Source organism: Paroedura picta, chromosome 4 (genome assembly GCF_049243985.1).
Source record: "Paroedura picta isolate Pp20150507F chromosome 4, Ppicta_v3.0, whole genome shotgun sequence".
NCBI lineage: Eukaryota > Metazoa > Chordata > Lepidosauria > Squamata > Gekkonidae > Paroedura > Paroedura picta.
Window position 1 is genome coordinate 10844250 of NC_135372.1, and position 15477 is coordinate 10859726.

The 15477-nt window shown below is 52.5% G+C and overlaps 2 protein-coding genes across 13 annotated transcripts in view; one reads left to right on the plus strand and one right to left on the minus strand.

Annotated features, from left to right (window-relative positions):
- Positions 1-767: 767 nt before the first annotated feature.
- On the plus strand, positions 768-9959 carry CAPS (calcyphosine). Its single transcript, XM_077336253.1, has 5 exons — positions 768-993; positions 3619-3717; positions 7480-7657; positions 8025-8228; positions 8473-9959. The coding sequence occupies exons 2-5, from the start codon at positions 3635-3637 to the stop codon at positions 8572-8574; spliced, it is 567 nt and encodes a 188-aa protein (XP_077192368.1). The 5' UTR covers positions 768-993; positions 3619-3634; the 3' UTR covers positions 8575-9959.
- Positions 9960-10942: 983 nt separating this feature from the next.
- Positions 10943-15477, minus strand: part of RANBP3 (RAN binding protein 3) — a 36196-nt gene continuing 31661 nt past the window's right edge. For all 12 annotated transcript variants that reach the window (XM_077331835.1, XM_077331837.1, XM_077331844.1 and 9 more), the window contains 2 exons: positions 14895-15081; positions 10943-13322 (listed from right to left, as the gene is read on the minus strand). In XM_077331835.1, the coding sequence (XP_077187950.1) occupies positions 13279-13322; positions 14895-15081 (231 nt within the window). In that variant the 3' untranslated portion in view covers positions 10943-13278. The remainder of the gene's footprint in view (positions 13323-14894; positions 15082-15477) is intronic.

Sequence of the window (15477 nt, forward strand, 5' to 3'; positions counted from 1 at the left end):
GCAGCACCTGGCTGCCCTATAAAGAGAGGGAAACACTGCCCTGCTAATCGTGGTACAACTAGGAGGTGTGTACCAGGTGGATATGCGACGGCATAGTCGGCGGAAGTACAAGTCGTCGGCCAGACGAAAGGGGTACCCTCCCACGGCCATGAGCGCAGCTAGGTCATGTTTCGCGGCCCTACACCCTACCTCAAACCCCCCTTTTGGCATGCCACTGCCAGCCTGGGCAAGCATCTCCACCATGGTCGCTTGCCTCCCTCTAACTCCACCTGCCCCCTGAGCAGAACTCTTAGGGAGAGCTCTGGAGGTGGAGGTCCCGGGGAGACTCTCCAGCCTCGTGTTGTACCTGCGCAGGCACCCCACTGCCAGCCTGTCTCTCCCCCTGAAGCAGGACAGCCTGGTGGTGCCTCTTCAGGTGGCTCATGAGGCCGCTAATTGTGTAGTGACGCTTCTGTCTTCCACGACTAACCCTCTGCCTACAGAGCTGGCACTCTGCTAGGTGGGTTGCCTCCACTGTCTGGAAGTAATTCCAGACTTTGGAGCCTTTGGACAACACAGGCTAGCTTGCAGTCCCCTGAGTGAGGGGAGCTCCCCACCTCCTCAGGCAGCCCCTTCCACTGCTGAACTAGACTCAGAGAATCCTAGAGTGGGAAGGGACCACACAGGCCGTCTAGTCCAACCCCCTGCTCAATGCAGGATCAGCCTCAAGCATCCAGGATCTGTCTCTGTCCAGCGGCTGCTTGAAGATGGCCAGGGAGGGTGAGCTCCCCACCTCCTTAGATGTGCATCCAAGACACAACCCAGTGCAGGGGAACCGCTGGAGTCTTGTTGAGAGAGTACTGTGTGTGTCTCATCTTACTCTGCCTGCCCTGGTTTCCCTTGGGGTCTGTCCAGTCCTAGCAACTGATGAGCTATCGCTATAGGGATCGCGCTAGGTTTCCCCAAACACAGCAGCAGAGCTGGAGGTGCAGTTTGAACGCAGCAGGATTCCAGGTAAGGGCAAACAAGGGGAACCCACAAAACCTGGCACCAGGAGAAGGGCGGGTGAGCAGAAAAGCTGGCTGGTGGGGGGGACGGGGACATTGAGACAGGGAGGCCTGTGGAAAGGGGGAAAGAGCCTGTGGGAATGAATCGGCCTTTTATCCACCCTTCAGGAAATACCTCTGGAAATCCAAACTGGAACCTCCCAGTTCACACTGAATCTCACTTAAGAGTTCACTATGCTCTGGTTTTGCAGCTCAAACCCTTCTCCCCCCCCCAAAAAAAAACAAGCTGTTTATGCTTCTTTGTGGTACATTTGTTTTCCCACACACACACACACACACCCCTTCCGTTTAGCAGCCTGCCAACCACACACATTTTAAACCTGCCCTCTTTCCTGATATCTCAGAGCGGCCAGGGTGGCTCTCCCTCCACTGTTCTCGTGGAGAGGGGGCTAGACTGAGAGGGGGGGGTTTCCATACTGATTTTCATAACCTTTTACAGTAGCAGTCAGCATTATATGAAATACAAGACAAGCAAAAATACTGGGGTACAGTTGACACAAATAATACATGCATATGAAAATAAGAAGACATTCCCCCATTTTCAGAACTGTTTCCCACTTTGAGTATACCAGATGTGGAGAAAGGCTCTCCACCCAATAATTCACCCCAGTATTTCAATGACCGTGACTACATTCTGTTCATGTATCATAGAAACATAGAGTTGGAAGGGACCTCCTGGATCATCTAGTCCAGGGGTAGTCAAACTGTGGCCCTCCAGATGTCCATGGACTACAATTCCCAGGAGCCCCCTGCCAGCGAATGCTGACAGGGGGCTCCTGGGAATTGTAGTCCATGGACATCTGGAGGGCCGCAGTTTGACTACCCCTGATCTAGTCCAACCCCCTGCACTATGCAGGACACTCACAACCTTGTTGCTCATCCACTGTCACTTGCCACTCCCTTGAGCCTTCACAAAATCAGCTTCTCCGGCAGACAGCTAATCAGCCTCTGTTTAAAAATGTCCAAAGATGGAGAACCCACCACCTCCCGAGGAAGCCTGTTCCACTGAGAAACCACTCTGACTGTCAGGAACTTCTTCCGGATGTTTAGACAGAATTTATTTTGAATTAATTTCATCCCGTTGGTTCTGGTCGGTCCCTCCAGGGCAAGAGAGAACAACTCTGCTCCATCCTCTACATCAGTGGTCCCCAACCTTTCTTAGGCTGGGGACCAGCAGGGCATTGGGCTGCGGCCGCAGCCGCGCGGGCCACGCCCACGCATCGGGCTGCGCCTGCACATCATGCCGCACCTGCGGGCCGCGCTCGCGCATCGGGCCACACCTGCGGGCCGCGCTCGCGCATCGGGCCGCGCCCGCACATCGGGCCGCGCTCGCGGGCCGCGCCCGCGCAATGCACAGGCGCAGCCCGCACGGGCACGGCACGGCCCTGATTCCCTCTCCCCGCCCTCCCGCAGTAAGAAGCTTCCCGGGCCGCAAGCTTGCGGCCCGGGAAGTTTTTTACTGCGGGGGGGGGCGGGGAGAGGGAGCCGCAGCCCGGCGCCATGGCCTTCGCGGCCCGGCACCGGGCCGTAGCCCGCAGGTTGGGAGCCACTGCTCTACATGGCAGCCTTTTAAATCCTTGAAGATGGCTATCAGATCCCCTCTCAGTCGACTCCTCTCCAGGCTAAACAGATCAAACTCCCCCAACCTTTCCTCATATCTTGGAGAAAGGAAGGGGTTGTATGAAGAAGCCATATATTCTCTTCCTCTTGAAGCAGGAAGATCCAAATGTTACCAGGATGGGATAGACCCCCCCCCTGCCATGTTACTTCTAAATTATCTACACAAAAAAGTAATCTTGCTCTTGACGTGAAAGCACATACCATTGCCCCTGTGGACAATGCTATGTAGAATCAATCACACGTGTTTTCTTTAATTGTCCATTTTATTTTGCCATCTGGGCTAAATTTCTTAGCCTGCTATTTTTTAGTAAAAGGTAACAGCATTCGGATGCATTGAAGCCTGTTTCTTTGGGCATCCCAGAACCCTGGTATAATGGAATCAATTGCAAATATTTTACAACTTGCAATGAGAGGTCCTGAATGCATTCTGTCTCACTCTGAAGCCTGACATCTGTTTTTGTTTACTCTGTATTGCAGGGGGTCCTCCTGTATCTCTCCCCCTCACCTTGCCCTTCCTTTACTGTGCCAATAAAGGCTTTGAATGATAAAGTGAACTTTTAACTCAGGACTCCGTCTTCATCTTGTCCACACAGCAGGTGGCAGTAGGAAGAAGTCCCACCCAGATAACTAAGCTCTTGTGGAATTTTGAACTATCACAACTTCAAGCAGAGCTAGTTATTTAAGCATCACTTAGGAGAAGTACCTGGAACAGGAATAGGAGACCATGTTATGTTTTCACCTTTTCTTTGTACTTGTGCTCTACCTCAATATTTGGCCAGGCCTTGTATATTATTTTTATTACATTTTCTTATGGTTTGGATGCTGCAAATTGCATCAGATGACAAGTCCAGCCTGATGGAGAGGAAATGACCTGGTTCAAAGTGTGAGTGTCCTTTGGGCAAGTGAAGACCAAAAAGGCTAAAATCAATCCTGGTTGACTTTATTTTCTTAGGATCAAGGACCAGAACATGGAGGCAAGCACGAGGGCCATTGTGAAGCTCAGAACAAAGTGTCTGGAAAAAGGACCGGCAGGAATTAAGGGTTTGGTCAGGTATGGGGAGGAATTCCAACATGCTCTCAGTTTTTGCTTCTACTGTGCTAAAGGCTGATTCACAGTGGTGGAGGTGGTAGAATAAGCAAAAAGCCCATCTACTTCTGAATTCTTTCCCCCAAAATAACTATCGCCAGGAAGCCCACAATTAAATGACAGCAAGCTCGGGCCCCTTCTAACCTCCGCCCCATCTCTCGGGCCACTAGGATGGAGACAAAGGTGAGCACCCCACCTCTGACACTGATGCTGTGCAATGCCAGGTTGATCAACAACAAAGCCTCCACTCTGCAAGCCTATTTTGCAGAGCAGGGAGCAGACCTGGCTTGCCTGACAGAAACCTGGACCCAGGATGGCGAAACAGTCGTTCTCACAGAACTAGCCCTTGCTAGGTTCTCTGTCCACCATCAGTCACGGACTGTGGGGCGGGGAGGAGGGGTGGCAATCCTGATCCGAGATCAGATCCCCTTCAGGGCTCTCCCTGCACCTAAAATCCCAGGAACTCCTCGGGTGGGGCACAACCAAGAGTGTGGCTGGTGTACTGCACACCCAATGCACCCCCGGATGCCCTGCCAGCCCCGCTGAAGGTGGCGGCCTCCTGGACTTTACAGTTCCCTAGACTGCTAATTCTGCGGGACTTTAATATCCATGTGGAACTGCCGTCCTCTGGCAACGGGCTGCATCTGGTGTTAGCCATGTTGACACTAGGGCTCTCGCAGTTTGTTGTTGGCCCTACCCATCAAGCAGGCCACACCCTGGACCTCATTCTGGTGCAGTGTTGAACATGGATCCCGTCACAACTACAGCTGTGCCATGTTCGGACCACTATGTTCTGAAGACCCAAGCTTAGGTTGCCACTCCCATCTCAGTTGGGCACCGAGCAGATTTCAGCTCGCCCGCAGAGACTTATGGATCCAATTGGATTCCTGAATGCTCTACGGCAGTGGTCCCCAACCCCCAGTCCGGGGACTGGTATCAGTCCGTAGATCAGTTGGTACCGGTCCGTGACTCCTCCTTGTCCTCCACCCCAGCTGCTGCCTCAGGGGCTGCCCTGCCACTCTGCCGCCAGCTCACCTTTGGTGCTCTCCGACGGCCACCATGGCTGGGGCTCCTCCTCGGCATGGCACTGTGCAGCTGCTGCTGGCAGCACCCCCCAGTGGACAGCGGGAAGTCAGGGGTGCTGGCGGGAAAGCAAGTGGCTCAGGCGGCAGCAGCGACATCCCTCAGCAAAAGACTACCCCCCACCCTGGGCCTCAGTAAAATTGTGAAGCGTTGGCCGGTCCCTGGTGATAAAAAGATTGGGGACCACTGCTCTACGGGACCCAGTACCTCCTGGCACTTCTCTAAATGGACTGGTCAGTGACTGGCATTACAGGATGCAGGCCGCCATCAATTAGATAGCTCCCATATGTCTCTCCGCCCCCATCTCAAGCGGGCCCCCTGGTATACACACACACACAATACCTTTATTGGCATAAAGCAGATTAGCAACATGAGCACAGATAGTCAGGATACATCAATCAGTTTAAGTTTAAAAACTGAAGACACAAATTCAGCCATAATAAAGGTGACATTGGCATCCTTGAACTCCCCCTCACTGGCAGTCTTCAAGCAAAGGTTGGATACACACTTTTCTTGGAAGCTTTAGGATGCTTAGGGCTAATCCTGCGTTGAGCAGGGGGTTGGACTAGATGGCCTCTATGGCCCCTTCCAACTCTATGATTCTATGATCATCGCTCAACAAAAATTGGCAGATCAGGTCTTTTGAATGATTTCTCCATTTGGGTATAAGAGGTATAACATGCCTTCGCTGGGCAATAAACAAGGGACAATCCAGTAAGATATGTTGCATGGTGTCAGCAGTGTTTAACTCACAGGGACATAGTCTATTTTCGAAAGGAATCTTGGCAAATCTCCCTTGTAATACTTTGGATGGAAAGGCATTGAGCAATGCAGGCGAAAACGCTCTGCGATAAAGGGGATTTGCCAAGTTATAGAAATAAGCTGACATTATCCCATGCTTCACTTGGAGACCAAGAGAATGGGGAGAGCAAATTGTCGGGACAATAGGATGGACTTTTTGGAATTCCTGATCAAGGAGCCTTTGTTTAATTTGGCGTATACTGAGGAGACACCCTGGAAGAAACAGGAGCTGAGACGACTAGAGCGAGTTTGGAGGAAGACTCATGACAAAGAATCGAGAGCATCTTATAGAATGCAGATGAAAGGCTATGACTGTTTACGCACTGGGAACTTCACTGCCCCAGCACTCATGCAGGAGCAAAATTCGGAGGCGGATGAGGTGCACCAGGCCAAATGCTCCCCTTTGTGGGTGCAGGAAGAGGTGGGGCAACTTGCTATGACTAAAACTCCAGCCTGCAGCCCGGCATGAAACCTCCAGTGCATAAAAGGTCTATGAGATGGCAATGAAGTCAGTGAAATGCAACTTTTACTTAACATGCATTGCATCTGCGCACTCATGCCCAGCTCAGTTATTCAGGGTAGTTCAATCCCTGACTGCCCTTGATGAGGGGCACCCAAATAATAGCCAATTGGATATTAGCTGTGAGGCATTTGCGAATCACTTCGCAGGCGAAATCTTGACTCACTGCCATGGCTTTCCTCCAACCTTGGATACAAATAGTGAACTAGAGCAGTGGTCCCCAACCCCCGGGCTGTGGCCCGGTGCCGGGCCACGAAGGACTCGGCACTGGGCCGTGGCTCCCTCTTCCCACCCCCCCTGCAGCGAGAAGCTCGCCAGGCCGCAAGAAAATTGGCCACCAAAGCGGCCGATCAGCTTGCGCCCCAACAAGCTTCTTGCTTTGGGAGAGGGGGAAGAGAAGCTTAAGCGGCTGATTTCCTTGCGGCCTGGAGGGGCGGGAAGAGGGAGCCGCAGGCGCCGGCGTGCTGGCAGCGCAAACGTGCATGCGCATTCTGCTGCGCCTACAGCAGGCCAGAATGAAGATGGGTGGGGCTTTATTTGGTAGTTTTTTTAGGATGTTTATGATTTATGATGATCAGTTTATGATTTTTAAAATCAATTGATGTAAACCTCCCTGAGGCTGCTTGCAGTCTATAAATCAAATAATCAGGAAGTAATTTAGTCTTCATGCCTAAGATTTCTCTTCTTCAGACGTCCCCTAGTAGAGCCATCTAGACTCGTGGCTGTCTCTACACCCTGGGGCAACTAAGACCTACAAGCCTACCCATCTATTTAAACTCTTTCTCTTCAAAGTTGCATGAAGCAGTTCTTTGCCTTTTGCCAGCCCTGAATCTTCTAGCCCACCCATTTCATGGTCCTAATATTCTGTAGAGAGGGGGGGGGGGAGAGAGAGAGGTTCTCTCAGTTGATTTTCCCCACCCACTACAGCAGGGGTAGTCAACCTGTGGTCCTCCAGATGTTCATGGACTGCAATTCCCATGAGCCCCTGCCAGCATTTGCTGGCAGGGGCTAATGGGAATTGTAGTCCATGAACATCTGGAGGACCACAGGTTGACTACCCCTGCCCTACAGAAATCTTCCATGCTGCTCAGCAGCTGGTTGCCAAGAGGGGGAAATGCCTCTATACAGAAGTCTAAATCTTCCCCAAACGTCCCACAATAAATATTTATGTGCAGTCCATCTCTGACTTCTGAGATCATAGGAGGGGTCACACCCACAAGTATATCTTGGCCATCCTTTTGTTAAGTAAAAGCAAGAGGTGTATCCATTATAGCGGATGATGGAGCTAACGGTGCCTCCCACTCCCCACCCCTTGGCTTCAGGCATCTTCGCATCCTGGCCCATGAAAAGAACCAGTCCTTGGACCTGGAGGAATTCCTGAAGGGTCTTCAGGCAGCTGGGTTCTCTCTGGAGTGGGAAGAAGCCCAGCAGATTTTCAGCCTTTGTGACAAGAGCCAGAGCGGCATGCTGGATTTCACAGAGTTCCTGGAGGCCCTGCGGGTGAGCTTAGCAGAATTCCTTCACCATGGGAGGGGGAGGTAAGGCCAGGTGTGGGGGCTGAAAGCCAGCCTGTCCAGGGCGAGGCTGTGGATGGTGGCTGCGTTAACCCCCACATCCCGTGTGCTCTGCAGGCTGACAGTAGCACATGCATGTTTGAGCCTGGAGATCTGTGCAGAAAGAGAGATGCACTTGGGCTGAAATGCAGAGGGCTGCTTGGGTGGCCTAGTTCAGCCATTTCCGCTTTCTTAAGGTATGCTAACTTTAAGGAGATACGCTGCCTTTGACCGTGAAGGTTCCATTTGGATAGCTAGCAGCTCCTGAAAGGGCAGAGTGCGCGCCTAGAACACACCCCCTTTCCTCCCCTCAGCCTCCCATGTCTGAAGCCCGGAAGAAGGTCATTGGCGAGGCATTCAGGAAACTGGACAAGACTGGGGACGGCTTGGTGACCGTTGAAGACCTCCAGGGGGTCTACCAAAGCCAGGCCCACCCCAAGTTCAAGAGTGGGGAGTGGACAGAGGAGCAGGTGTTTCGTTCCTTCCTGGACAGCTTTGATTCAGACAAGGATGGGAAGGTGAGTGGCAGGTGGCAGCTCCTCTTTAAAGGGCGCTCTGAGCAGGTGGGCTTCAATGGCAGGATGAGGCTCTTTCCACCGGTGTCTGCCCCCCCCCAGCAAGGGGGGGGTGAGCCTGCAGGATTCTGCAGGGGATCTCAAGCGGAGCAGCAAAACCAGCATCTCCCCCCCCCCAGGGGCGGGTTGGCTTTAGCCAGAAACACCCCCACCCCCCCAGCTCAGTCCATGTCCTCCCTCCTCACAGGTCACAGCTGAAGAGTTCCTGAACTATTACAGCGGCATCAGCGCGTCCATTGAGAGCGAGGAGTACTTTGAGGCCATGCTGAGGGCAGCCTGGCGGCTTTAAGGCAAAGGCAGCAACAAGCACCCCTGAGCCTTCACTTCTAGGCAGACCGGGGACATACCGATTTCCCCCCTTTTGTCCGAAATAGGGACTTCGCTCGCCTCCATTTTATCCTCAATACAACCCTGCAAGGTAGGCTAGGCTGAGTGACACTGGCCCAAAGTCCCTCAGCATGCTTTCAGGATAGCAGGGATCTGAACCAGTTTCCACCAGATTTCAGGTCAGTGCTGTAACCCCCTGCCCCTTGCTGGCTGTGCTGAAGGCTGCAACAGTAGATAACACCCCCTCCCCCTCGAGACAAAGACCTGGAACCAGAACGGGGCAATAGTGGGGGAAGACCAAAATGGTTTTCCTTGAAAACTCTCACACAACTCAAGGGAGGCAAGAAACTATTATTATTATTATTATTATTATTATTATTATTATTATTATTATTATTATTATTATTATTATTATTATTATTATTATTATTATTATTATTATATTTATTTCCCGCCTCTCCTGATAGGCTCGAGGCGGGTCACAACAACTAATCCCATTAAAATTCCCATTAAAATATCAGTCTAATAACGTGGCGGCTAAAAATCCCATCCCTCCCCCAATTATTAAGAGGTGAAGAGGAAAGGATAGGGGAGTAGCGTACACTCCAACTCCTAGGGGGGGAGCGATGTCCCTGATTTGCTGACCCCAGCCTCAACCATAGACCTGGTGGAAGAGCTCCGTTTTACAGGCCCTGCGGAAAGCTGACAAATCCCGCAGGGCCTGCAGATCACCCGGGAGCTCATTCCACCAGGTAGGGGCCAGGACAGAGAAAGCCCTGGCCCTGGTCAAGGCTAGGCGCGCTTCCTTCTGGCTGGGGACGACCAACAGGTTCTCACCCGCAGAGCGTAAGACCCTGCGGGGGGCATAGAGCGGTAGGCCGCAAAAGTAATTTTCTACCTGGCAGGGAATCTCTACCCCAACAGAATATTCAAAAGACACTCTTCTTTCCCCTCTTAATTTCCGCTGTAGGAGAGTGGCAGCCATAAAGCGGCATGCCTTCTCAGGATCCCCTATATTGAATTTGGTGGGTTTTATTCTGGGGGCAGAGGACGTTGGCTGCATCTTGTGCTGCTTCCCTGCTCCAAGCAATAGCAGTCCCATAAAAGCCGAAGCACAAGGGGAGAAAGAACACCTATGGCACAGGCCTGCAGCTTATGGGGAAAGTAGGGGGGGGGGGGAGCCTTTCCATCTTTCCATGCACCTACGATTGGAAACCCGTGCCCATTTACTTCAAGAAAGCCATACTGAACTCACTGCTTAAGTGGGGAGAGGGGAGGAATTCAGCTGGGCTTTAACATGCTCTAGTTTGAATGAATGGCGTTTTCTCTGCTTATGAAAAGTTAAGTTGCACAAATCGAGGCCAGCAGGGGGTGGGGGGGGGACGCACAAGATCAAAATGTTAGTAATTCCAGCTGAGGGAACTGGAGGATCCCCAATGCAAAAGAATGAGGCCAAAGTCTACTAATGCCGTTCTGTTCACTCTCAAAGGCACTGTGCAGGAGCTTGCAATGCTAAAATTAGGTAATTAATGTTCTGCCCCCCCCCCCCCCAGGCAGCCTGTAGTTCAATGCTCGCCCCCCCCCCCCCCCGGCCCTCAGAAGTCTTTGAGTCCTGCACAGGAATCCCCCCTCCTTTAATCAAAATACCACCAAATTAGGCTTAATCGTGGAATTATTACCTATAAAACCTAGAGGGTTTTTCCCCTCCGGGGGGGGATTTCTAGTTTGACTGGAAAGTATGTTAAACTGCTTGAGGAAATTCTTGGGGTGGACGGGGCGCCAGCAGGGGCTGTGAATGCCATCTGTCACCTCCTGGCCTGAATTACCTCCAGACTGGACAACCAGAGTCCCTCCGAACTACATCAGAATTCCTGCACTGGAACAAGACAATGGCAGAGGTGGGAAAACCCGGGAGACGACCCCCACTCTTCCCTGGAAGGGGTCCTGGGTCCCTGGCAGGAGGGGGTGGGGGTGGGGAGACCATTGTCCTGAATAAGAAAAGACATTTTGATTTCCACTTTTCAAGCAGCTTTGTGGTTAGTTTATTCTGTTGGCCATCAACACCTTTGTGAAATATTTAAAACCCACTTGTGACTTATAGTCAGGCTAGAATAAAATCAGATTTGGTCACGACAGCCTCTACTGGCTGCTTCTGTATGTAGCCGTTCCATTCAGCTCTCATGGCTAAGACGCTTCCCTGAATTTACCCCATCCATTTTTTCAGCCGCCTCTTGTAGCTGTGAGTTCAACATTCGGAGGAAGAAGTCCACACCACATGCCCCAAATAAAAGTCAAGAGAGCTTCCCCACTCCAAAGAAGTAGCAAGAACACTTTGTTACAAGTTTTAATGTAATTCCCAAGTACATCTGATATGACCATCGTACAGAAATCTTCCGAAACACACAGGCGTTGTCTGTTTTTTTTTTACTTGTCACTAGCTGGCTACGCCTTGAAGCAGAAAAGAAAGGAAACAAAGTCAGTTTCTGGCCCATCTGACCCCTCCCCTCTCCAGGAATCCCCCCCAGAGGGGTCTTCTGACTCGCCGAGGTGCCCAGAAGGAGGTCTGTGGTCTGTGGTTCCACGTCAACGTGGAATCTCCTTTGCTTTGCCTGAGGACAGCCTGCTGGATTGAAACTGCCACATCCAAAGCAGCTGCCAGGTTTATAAGAACGAAGGCTCCAGGGAATTGTTTCAACACCCAAACGTTAAAAGCTCCGAGGGAACCAGAAGGCTCCCCGCCTCAACCCCAGCAGTGGCCTTCTGCAGCCTCCTGCACCATCCCTCCGCAACTCTCTCACACACGTGCGTGGACATACTAAAAATAACCCCCTGGCAAGCCCAGATGTTCCAAGGAAGCAGCTACCCCTCCCCTCCCCTCCCCTCCCCTCATACACCCCTGCTAAGCCAGAGTGAACTGATTTAGGGGTGTGCTTCTCCCCACCCCCCACTTAAATACTAGACATCAGAATGCCCTCACCTGCCTCCATTCACCAGTTTAAAGCTGTCAAAAAGGTTCCTCTCCTCCATATGAGCATGTCCCGTCCCGTCCCACCCCCACCCCAGTATTTGACAAATTGGCGCCCTGCAGGCTGTACTTCATAGCTGGCTGGTTTGTAGGGGGTTAAACACCTGGAAGGGCTTGGAGAAGGAAGTCAAGGGCACAGACACAGCTGCACCTGCCACTTTCTCTCTTCGCCTAGCCAGAGCTACTGGTTTGCTCCGGGGCAGCTTTTTGAAAAGTCAGGGCTGCTGAAGGCCGGGAAGTGGTGGGGGTGGGTGGGGCAGAGCTTGGGTGGGTGGCCTTTCATCAAGGGAGGGGAGGAGATCCAAAACAAACCTACTTGAAGAGACCTGTGTCACTCACTGCCTTGGTTTGGGAAAGGGCAAGATGGCAGGCCAAGATCCAGCTAGAAAGGATGGAACACGAGGGCAGAACCCCCATCAGCTGGAAACGGGGGGGGGGGGGAGTGCCTGCTGCAGGTGAGCAACTGAGGGCATCCAGCCAGGGCTGCCCTACCCAGGGGGCTTATTTGGGTCATCAGGACAAAGCCTGTCATGATTCTTTGGGGGCCAGCAGCAAGGCTCAGCAGGGCTCAGGGGGGCCTCCAATTCAGATACAGACTAAAGCCCCTCACCACACAAGGGGGTCCAGGGGTGCAGCGAGAGGAGGGGACATTGTATGTCTCAGCCCTGCCTCAGCAGACCTGTACTCATGAGAAGACTCAGCAGCTGTGTCCCATTCGGCCCTTAAGCACCCTGGGAGGTTAGTAGGCAGGAGCAACATACAACCTGGGACGTTAACACCCGCTTTCTGGGTGTGTGTGTGTGTGTACGTGGACACCCATCTCGAGAGGCTTTGCTCTCCCTTAAATAGTTAACAGAAAAGAACGATACAAAACAGAAGGGCGCTCACTTGCTCATCACACTGGATTATCTTATACAAAACTAAAATAAAAAAAGTTATTGTCACAATAGAAGTCCCAAATAATAACAAGAGAAAGGAAGGGCTGTTAGCAACCCCCCCCCCTTCCCCAACCCGGTTGAAAGTCTCTTCCAAGTTCAGGAAACGGCTGTCCAGATCTCGGTGGCAATCGGTGTGCAAGAGGGGGGGGGGGGACAATCAAAACACAGAACATGACCTGTGAGGCAAGCAGCACTTCCAGGCATCCACAATGTTCCTCAGGCTTGGAAAGTCGAGAGAGTCGAGGGCGATGAAGCGTCTTGCAGTTTGCAATCCAAAGGAGAGCTGGCTGGGGGGCGGGGAGCGGGGAGCAGGAGAGGCAGGGGCATGGGGAAGGGGGGGGGAAGAACGCAAGGAGGAAAGTTCCATGGTGGGCGGTAGTGAGTCACAAACGAGAGCCAGTGCAGGGTGGGGAGAGGGTATTTCTTCCCACTCATCAATATGATGAGCATTGGTGTCCCCAAACCACATCCAGCGAATTTTGTCCAAAAGTCTGCTGTTTTTTTTTTCTTTTGTTTTTGTTTTTGTTTTTTTTTTTAATATGGAATCAACCGATCCAGCTCCCCAAAAAAATCCAACACAAAAAACCCAGAACAGGGATGCACAGTTCATGTCTCGGTGCCTCAACTGCTGGCGTCAGGGCAGTACGTGTCGCCAGAAGGTCTTGGCTGACGCAGTTCTGCCCACGTGGGGGGCTCACGGCCGCTATGTGCTCCCACCTGTTTGTCCGTCACCTTCATCAGGGGGGCCTGCAGTAGACATAAGGAACCTCGTGAGTCACCTCTGGCATTACAAAGGGGGGCCTTCGCAGTGTTGGAGGGCAGGCACTAAGGCTGAAAGTGAGCTCAGGGCCACACCGCAAAGCTCCATGAAAATGATGCCCCAAGGGACCCCCCCAACTGTGGAAAAGGCAAGCCCCCACGGCTTGGAATCATTACAGCTGAAGAAAAAACAGCCCTGGAGGGCCAAGGACTGGGCACAGAAGCCCATGCTAGGCCTTCTCCTGGTGTTATCCCCAACTGAGATGCACTGCCCCTGGGCATGGAGGCTCCTGTTAGCTGTGGCTGGACCCACAGGGACCTCTCTTCCAAGAATTTAGGCTCAAACTGCTTGTGCAACACAACATCCAATCCGATGGCTATGAATTCTGCCATGAATCGAGTGCGGCAGCTCTCTTTCCCTGCTGTATCATCCTTGAGAGGGAGGGGAAAAATTTAACCCCTGCAGCGTTTTATAAACTGCAGCCTCGTCCCCACTTAGGAGCCTTCTTTCCGGGCTGAAAACCCTCAGAATCCCTGTGCCTTCCCCTTTATCATCTTGGTTGGCTTCCTCTGCAATAACATTTTTGAGACGCAGCAACCAGAACCAGACACGGTTCTCCCAATGGGGTCACAGCATGGCTCGGTAGAAGGGAAGGGAAACTGGGGCAATTTTATTTCAGTCCCTTTCCTAATAGTTGCAGCCCTTTTCACTGCAGCCGCACCTCCCCGGGGGGGGGGGGGGGACGTTTGCAGGGAACTTTGCAGCGTAGCCCCGAGATCTCTTCCAGCCCTGGTTCCAGCCAGTTCCGCATCCATGAGCAGGGGGGGACTGCTTCTTCCCGTGTGCATCACACCCACACTGAACATTGTTTGCCCCACAACTGCCCATGCTCACAATTTTGCTCAGTCCTCCTGGACCGCTTCACACCCTGAATAAACTCGCTGTTATCTGCAGACCTGGCCCCTGCACTGATCTCACCCAATTCCAAACCATTTCTGAACAAACAAAATAGAAGTGATCTCCATACTGATCCTGGAGAGACCCCCCTGCCCTCTGCTTTGCATAGCGAGAGTGGTCCGTTTCTTCCTGCTCCGCTCCCTGTTCAGCCATCCATGGCCTCTGGTCCAAGGACTGCTAAGCTTACTGAAGGGGCCCCGGGCAGCAGCTCAAAATCAAAAGAGTCCAATCATGTCATGCTCTGCCTCCTTCCCCAGCATCAGTTCTGGTTTATTCTTCCCAGAGAGAAAATGTTTGGTTGGGAAAAGCAGTTGCCGCTCTCCCCCCAAAAGGGGTGAGGCAGCAACACCTGGGGGGGGGGGGATGACAACCTTTAATTGTCCAAGGAACATCTGGCCCTTTCTGCTCAGTGCCTTTCTAAATTATGCCTTTTCAGCTGATGAAGCGGCACAATTAAAGTTTACAGTTGCTAGGGAATACTGTGTACAGCCTTTGAGGTGGGGTATGGAAGAACAGGAGCCCCCCTTCCCTTCTGGATTCCCATTTTCCTTCCTCAGAGCTCCCCTGCAGCTGCTCAGGGCCCTTCTCAGAGGCCTGCTCACCGCTGCCAGGTGACCCGGAGGGGGCCAGGCCGTCGTCGTCGTCATCGCTGTCTTCCTCGTTTGACTGGGTCACCTCCGGCTCAGGCGCCAAGCTCTTGGTTTCTTGCTCCTGCTCCACCCGGCTCCGCAAGGCCAGGATCCGGTGATGCAAGGCGGCATACAGCTGTCCTGTGTCTTTAGAACTGGCCTGCGGTCCCAAAAGCAAAAGCCATTCAGGATCAGAGATTTCCCCTGAGCCAAGGGAGTGCGGCAGAACGCCTGGGGGCTCTCGGCAGCCTCGCAAAGGAGAAAAGGGAGGCTGTGAGCAGCTACTGCCCAAGGAAGCCAAGCAGGACCTCCATGTTCAGGGAGAGCCACAAATACGTATACGTATACATATACAAGCCGGCTCAAGGTCAACTCAGCCTTCCATCCTTCCGAGGTCGGTAAAATGAGTACCCAGCTTGCTGGGGGGTGAACGGTAATGACTGGGGAAGGCACTGGCAAACCACCCTGTATTGAGTCTGCCATGAAAACGCTGGAGGGCGTCACCCCAAGGGTCAGATATGACCCGGTTCTTGCACAGGGGATACCTTTACCTTAT

What these genes read in the sequence shown, in the direction of transcription:
- CAPS (XM_077336253.1), top strand. Translation starts at nt 3,635, where the DNA reads ATGGAGGCAAGCACGAGGGCCATTGTGAAGCTCAGAACAAAGTGTCTG. An exon ending in AGTTCCTGGAGGCCCTGCGG is followed by an intron (nt 7,658 to 8,024) that starts GTGAGCTTAGCA and finishes TCCTCCCCTCAG; the next exon opens with CCTCCCATGTCTGAAGCCCG. An exon ending in ATTCAGACAAGGATGGGAAG is followed by an intron (nt 8,229 to 8,472) that starts GTGAGTGGCAGG and finishes CCCTCCTCACAG; the next exon opens with GTCACAGCTGAAGAGTTCCT.